This window comes from Notolabrus celidotus, chromosome 8 (assembly GCF_009762535.1).
Source record: "Notolabrus celidotus isolate fNotCel1 chromosome 8, fNotCel1.pri, whole genome shotgun sequence".
NCBI lineage: Eukaryota > Metazoa > Chordata > Actinopteri > Labriformes > Labridae > Notolabrus > Notolabrus celidotus.
In genome coordinates, this window is record NC_048279.1 from 20,114,883 (window position 1) to 20,122,658 (window position 7,776).

Genomic DNA, 7,776 nt, shown 5'->3' on the forward strand with positions numbered 1-7,776 from the left:
ACCCCAGCACGCCACAGCAAAGAAGAGAGCACCGGCCACCACAGACTGATAGAAGGTCTTCAGATTTGCCTGCTGCAGACACTAAAGGACCTGAGTCTCCTCAGGAAGAACAGTATGCTCTGTCCCTTCCTGTAGATGGCATCAGTGTTGGTGGACCAGTCAAGTTTATTGTTTATTTGGACCCCAAGGTACTTGTATGAGTCCACCCTCTCCACTTCCTCCCCCTGGATGAGGACTGGGGCTGGGGGCCTCCTGTTCTTCCGGTAGTTCACCACCAGCTCCTTAGTCTTGCTGATGTTGAGCTTCAGGTGTTAATTTAACTTTTCTATCTCTACTGAGCATATTTATTTTAATAACCTACATCAAAGTTTTTAAAATGTTATTTCATGTTTTCACTTTGGAAAAGTCGCACAACAAATTGATGACATTTCAATCTTCTTAGCCTAAATCTCTAGGATCTAACAAAGATATATAACTTAGTCTTCTAGTACAATCCAAAGTTAATGTGCTCCATTGAAATGAAGAACGAAACTTATAACACAGCCGGACCACCACCTCAAGACTAAATAAACAGTTTAGTCTGAAGGTTAAACAGTTTGTTAAACTTGGGATTTTCACTGCATTAGTAGAGGTATAAAACTCTTAAATAGATTGCGATTAATTCAGGTCTGCTTCGGGTTGAATTTCCACTTCAGTACTTTTCTACTTTTGTCCTTAAGTGATTACCTATAGAGAGACTTAAGTCAACCCCCAGAGAGGAGCTGTGACTATTTAACTTCCACAAAGAGTTTATAAATTGGTTAAGCAACAGGAATAATTGTATAAAAACACAATAAATGCATTCATCTATGGTAGGCTTACCGATGATAATTTAAGGTTCATAAACTTGATCTTTTCTTCATTGCTCTTCACTTTGACATAGTCTTTTTATGGATGTAACTAATGGTGATGCATGTCATGTGTGACCAAATTAACACATGAATAAACTAAAGATTAGGATTAATGACAGAGGAAATGTTTGATCATGGTGGTTGATGTGTTGGCTCCCTAGCTGACAGAGCAGCGGACATACATGAGACTGTAAATAGACACCTGATTGATGTCACTCTGTTGTTGAGTCTAGGGGTAGAGTTGAATTCTTCCTCACTGTGCAGTAGCATCATTACTCATGGCATAGTGGGCTCAGCTGCCTCTCCAGGTGCTGAGCCAATTGATGTAAGGGTCTGGGGTTTGGGTTTTGAAGGTTTTTTTTTTTTTTGTTTAAGAGAGGAATCACTTTAAAGTAAATCTTGACATTGTGACTGTCGATGTCTGTGCTGAAACTTCTTAAATCATTTTTATCTTTTAGGGCCTTGCCTAAAAGCAGTAAATAAAACATCACTCATCACGCATCCTCTGCCTCACACTATCCAATTTATCCTACAGACTGTCAACTTTGTTTTCTGTTGTTGAAATAGTAATCAGTCCACAGTGAGTCGCTATGTGTGTGAGTTTATGTCAGTGTGTACTGAATATAAAACTGTCCCTGTGTTTGGGTTTTGTGTCTTTCCAGAGTGCCGTGATGTCTTGTTACCCATGATGCTGCGGGAGCTGAGTGGAGCACTGGCCAGTATGGCTGATGGACCTCATGATGAGAGGAGAAATAGTCTGGAGCTACTCAACAAAATCTTGGAGGTGCTCAGCAGGGACAATGTGGTGAGTCAAACAGTATTTTTTTTGCTGAAGAACAATAACAACTTGTTTACAGGGTGACGTAAGGGGCACAGTATTGGAGACATAGAGATCCAAGTGCCTTCACATACCACATTTTTTAACAAGGTGATCAGGGGTCTGTATTTACTATAATCCCATGGGTACCAGGCCTATATTTGAAGCAGGCTTGGATCAGAGCAGGTCTTAATATCTTATTTGTTTGGCTTTATCTGTATAAACTCAGATTGCAAAGTTCAAATACATTTCCAATGTAGTCGTATACTGTATGTCTTATGGCACTTGTACATTGGTACACATAAAGTTTGACAAACAACATACGGTATATATACCAATATAAAATGATACTGTTGATGGCAGTGTTGTGAAGTAATCCAAATGTACATTACACTTCCTGGAGTCAAAAACAGTGTATGTTTGTTCATGTCAGTCATGTCTCAGCATTTACTCATTATTACTATCTATTTGAGGAAAAAGGTACGTTTTTTTTGATTGCACTCAAAGACAGCCTTGTAAATGCTTGTGCAAATAACTGCAATCATAGCTTCCTTTGAGTTGTCATCTCTTGATTTTCATTTCTTTTCAGCTGTTAAGATTCTCTGTATTCCACCTACAATAAAACACGTGATTCAAAATCTAAGTAACTTTAACAATATGTTTGTGTTTGTAGTTTCCACATCAAACTTGGGTGGATAAAAATAAGTATACACAATGTACATGTATAAAAATAGGAATGGGTCTGGTTGAAATAAAAATGGTCAAAAAACTAAAATAATAAAAACTAGAGTCTGTTATAACTGAAGCAGAAGAGTCAGCAGAAACCCATGAATGACTGAACTGACAAGCACAATTTGTTCTTAAACTGCACAATGGCACTTTCTAACAAAGCATTATTATTTTGGAAAAGGTTAGGGTTTTAAAAAAAACCACTGACCATAAACTACAATGCTCTACCTTTAACTTTTATGTATCGATGTATGAATATGAATTACCTCCACAGTACATGCCACCACAGAAAATCTGTTGAAGACTGAAGTCTAAAAAGCCTCAAGCTGTTTTGTATTCAGTCATCTAGTCGTGCAATGAAGCAGGCCCTGACCAATTAGAATGTAATTGATTTTGTTTCATGTGGGCTGCTGCATGTTGACCTGTTAAAACCAAATCCAGTTAGCTCCTGAACTAAACACCTTTAATACGCACACACACCGAACAAATGCATCTCCAGTATACAGCCAAGGGGTTTTTAATTGCCGCCTCAAGTTGTTAACATCCTGCTGAGGCATTGAAGTGAAGGTGTGGCTTTATTCAGCTCTATTCATTTGGATATTACTAATGACGCAGGAGTCAAAAGAAGATAGATATGATAAAAAGAGTGGAGTGAATATGATTAGATGAATTTGTGTCAGTTTACCTATGAAAGACAAGGGGGGTAATGACAAAGTAATTTATGAGTACTATAAATACCTTTATGCTCAGACTATGAAACCAGTGGCACAGCTTCATACAGTTTTATTTAATGCAAGAATAATCTATTCATATGAGGCCATTTCCCCCTGACATCACACTTAGGGAGGAAGCTTTAAAGCTGTTTTAAAAGTAGTACCACTGTGTCTTGAGTTAAAAAATCACATGATCATGGGTAATCTGAAAAACTGTTAACATGTCACAGATTCTAGATTGATAAACAACTCTAAGAATATAATGTCTGCTGAAATCATGGAGGGACCTTGCGTGCTATTTTAAATGTAAACACGTGTCATAGTTACTGATTATAGCTAATGCTAGTGTACAAAAAGTAATGTTAACATACAATAAATGGTAAAATGGACTTGTACTTGCTTCTACACTGCTATTCACATTCATCCATTCAAACAATATCCACTCACCGATGGCAGAGGCTGCTATATAGTAAGGGGCCATCAGTATTAGCTAATCTCATTCATACACAGCGGGAGCAATCTGGGGTTCAATGTCTGGCCCAAAGACACGTCTGCATGTGATTACAGGAGCTGGGGTCAAACTGCCAATCTTCCGATTGACAGACGACCAATTCTACCCACTGATCCACAGCTGCCAATGATGTTATTATTGAACAACAGCCAGGTTAACGTTATCATCAGAAAATATTTTGATAGGAACACAAGCGGAAACCTGTTGGGTTCAAAAATGAAGCCAATGTGGAAGTTCAGTAAACTGCACTTCCTTGAGTGTCCACTTGAGGCTGGCTGCAAAAGTCCAGGAAGCCCCTGTAGGTTCCATGGGGAAATGTCAATTTTTACAACAAATTAAACATGTTTACAGCCTGGTTCAAAATATGGCCTTTGGTATGTAGCCCATTTGGGTTGTTTTCTGCACAGCTGCAAGGGGGAGTTTATGGCTCATCTGTTTTGATCTTATCAAGGCTAAGAGTTTAAGCTAATGGCTGCTGTGTCATGAGTGTCTGACGCTAAATTAAGTATTTACTCATACAATCCTCACACAAACACATGCTGTTACTGTCAGAGTAAATATGGGATCAGATAAAACATTCTCAATAAAAATGTTAGAATTCAGGTGCAAAGAATATAGTAAGAAAACAAAATTCACCGGGATACACATACAACTGTCTGCATTAACCAGTGTTCAATATTTATACAGTAGTTAATTAAAATCCTCCCAACAGCGCCTCAACAGGCCTCCTGTTTTGCATGCTGCACTGCTTTTTCAAAATCCAGAAGCTGTTGAACAGCAGTGAAAAAGCCTCTCTCTCATTCACACACAGATGTGTTATTGTGCCCATAAAGCAAACTATGGATTAGTGTTTAAATATTGAGCATGAACAGGAGCAGAGAAGGCCAGAGAAATAAATGCCGCTCTTGGCTATGGATGGAGGATGACAAACAGTTGAAAAAAAAACAGGACAGAGAGTTAACAGCTAAACAGATGGAGCTGAGGATATTTGCTTCATAGACAATAAGCTGGATTTTACAAGAAAACAATAAAGGGAGTTAGAGAGATTGCAGTCTACAAATTGGAAAGAGGATAGAGAAAACAGATGGAAGAAAAACAACAGAAGAAGAGGAGGGAGAGGTGACAGAGGATGGTATCACCATCCTTTTCTCCCTTTGTTTTTCACCCATCTCTCTTCCCTTGCTCTGTGTTGTACCTGATTAAGCTGTCACCCCACAGATGTCTCCAAACTAGAAAGAGATGCAGAAGGAGGGACAGAGATAGAATAGAAGACGACATAGTAGACAGATGCTTACGTCTGCGGGAGAGTTTGTGTTGAATTTACAAGTAACTTTTGTGTGTGTTGTGTGTGTACGTGTGTGTGTATATGTGAGGGTAGATGCTAACAGAGAGAGACATGAGAAACATGGCTCTCCAGAGCTATTTTGCTATTTTCTATCCCCAACCCCCAAACCATGTTTTCTCTTTTCTTTTGTTTCCTTAAATCATTTTGCCAGTGGAGATGATAAAGCAGTCTGGCTACAGTGTGAAATAAATGAACAGAGTATCGACTTTTATGTGTTTCTAGAGAGAGAGGGAGAGAGAGGGAGAGAGAGGGAGAGAGGGAGAGAGAGGGAGAGAGGGAGAGAGAGGGAGAGAGAGAGAGAGAGAGAGAGAGAGAGAGAGAGAGAGAGAGAGAGAGAGAGAGAGAGAGAGAGAGCATTGTGTCTCATCTCTCGTCTTCTTCCTCTCTGATGACGATCTCTTTCCAAGAGACCGAAATACCTACAGTGAGCCTGAAAGATTAAAGCTTATTTAGGATCAACAGCTGCGCCTCAACCCCCAAAATGCCAAAATGTGTGTGTTCGTGTGTAGGTGTGTCTGAGTTTTCAAAAGTATTGAATTGTATGTGGAATTACACACACATTTACAGTTTGCCTTGTCTGTGTCCTGTGGCTGTGAGTCAGTGCATTAAATATGATTAAGCCTGATGACCTGATTTCTCATCAGACCTTCAAATCTGCCTGTCAGGCCAGCACACACACACACACACACACACACACACACTCACACACACACACACACACACACACACACACACACACACACACACACACACACACACACACACACACACACACACACACACACACACACACACACACACACAGTGACACATAGGAAGAGCAAGTGTTGTATAGAAGCTTCTGAACTTCAGTCATTTTACCTACTTCCGTTATTTTTAGACCGTCACTTTTCCTTCTCATGCTTTTCTGATTAGCTCATACGAGGACATGCCTACATAAAGTATCCAAACACATATATATATATGGGTCAGATTATGCAAGCAAGGACACATACACACAGGCACACACACACACACAAACACAGACACAGACACAGACACACACACACACACACACACACACACACACACACACACACACACACACACACACACACACACACACAGACACACACACAGGCGCCTTGAAGGATTAATGCTAAGGTGTGTAGATGTAGCAGATGCTGCATTTGTGAGTTACTACCCCCAGGCAAGTCTGACTCAGCTTCCATTCACTGACTTCACTGCAGCATAGATGGTGTATATGTGTGCTTGAATACGCGCAAGTGTGTGTGTGTGTAAGTGTTTAAGTGCATGCGTGCGTATTAGAGCTTGATCGGTGCCACTTTGAAGGTGCATAATCTAACATATGCATGCTTACTTTTCTAAAGAGGGATTTGGGGTGTTTTATATGTGAGTCTTCAGGCAAAACCCGTTCCTCTATAATTGCAGTCTTCATGGGTCATCGATAATCAATTTTATCCTGTCATGTTTTGCAAAATATAATGCCAATTAGCTACAGCAATGCTGTTTAAGCTGTTAAAGAGATTTCAAAAAATTAATTAATTATTAAGTATTTATGATCCAATTAGAGGCATTTCTTTCCTCAGGGGTTTTAATTGCATTCATTCTTCATTAATAATGATATTGAAATTATGATAAAAGCTGTAGCATCATTAACAATTTGTTTATCTTTGTATGGATGTGTCTGTCTTTAAAACTGAAATTGTGTACGCGTAGAGAGTGTGCAGTTTTGAGATCAAAACATTGTTTTAAGTACTCACCAAACACCAACAGTAATCACTGTATCACATTACTATTTATTAATACTGAGGTATTTGATTTATATAGTTAAGTTTGTCAACTCCCATCTAGTTTAGCCATCATCAAAAAATACTGTGAGGTACATGCACTGTGAATGAAGATGTGTCTCTCTATCTAACTTATCTTCTAACACATGAATATCAGAACCTGGTAAAATAAGACTTGAAAAACTGTGTTCTCTTTTTCTGCCAAAAAGTGAGACAACCAACAAGATGAAAAAAATACAATTCAATGAAGACTTTTTCACTGAAGGCTTGAGAGAATAGAGAGAAGGTCCAAGCATTGTTGTGTGTAATAACACAGTACGAGTGAAATAACAGTTATTTAACTCTGAACAGGTCTGAGCAGAAAAAAAATTAAACTTGTTCCATTTGATCTACCATAAATGAATACTCATCCATCCATTCATCCATCCATCCATTCACCTGCAGTCCCTGGACTGTGTAAAAAAACTCGTTCCCACTGTGAGAAGAGTTCATGACAGGTTGGAGCTGCAATACAAACAAAACCTAAAGAAAGGACAAAGTTTCACAGAGGAAAAGTTCTGAAATGTCCCTTGAAGCAGCAGTAGCTTTATGCTTGACTGGACACTTCAAGAGAAGGACAAAGAACTGTTTTAAATCTGTGTGAGTGTGTTTGTGCATGTACACCTGAGAAAGTCTGACAATCTTTTTTTCTTTGTGCATTTTTCCCTCCTCACCCTTCTCTGTCATTCTCTTTCTTTTGCTCTGCTCTGTCTTTCTGTTCCTCACAGGGGAAAACATTTCAGCACACCCAGGATATTGTGGTGTCTCTGCTAAGGATCATCAACCAGACAGTCATCACCATGGGTCGAGAGCACGCTCTTATTGTAAGTACAACTTTACATAAGCACCTACCACACTTGACTCTCTTTAAACACAAGCCAATCATTGCAGAACAGTGGTGTGTTTTTTCACCCACTTTGTTTGCTGTTGAAAATGTATTAG

The 7,776-nt window shown here is 39.2% G+C and overlaps 1 protein-coding gene across 1 annotated transcript in view; it reads left to right on the forward strand.

Moving 5' to 3' along the window:
- Positions 1-7,776, forward strand: part of LOC117817893 (dedicator of cytokinesis protein 2-like) — a 107,777-nt gene that overhangs the window by 44,510 nt on the left and 55,491 nt on the right. Inside the window, exons 26-27 of the mRNA XM_034690689.1 lie at positions 1,553-1,695; positions 7,563-7,658. Coding sequence (XP_034546580.1) covers positions 1,553-1,695; positions 7,563-7,658 — 239 coding nt within the window. The remainder of the gene's footprint in view (positions 1-1,552; positions 1,696-7,562; positions 7,659-7,776) is intronic.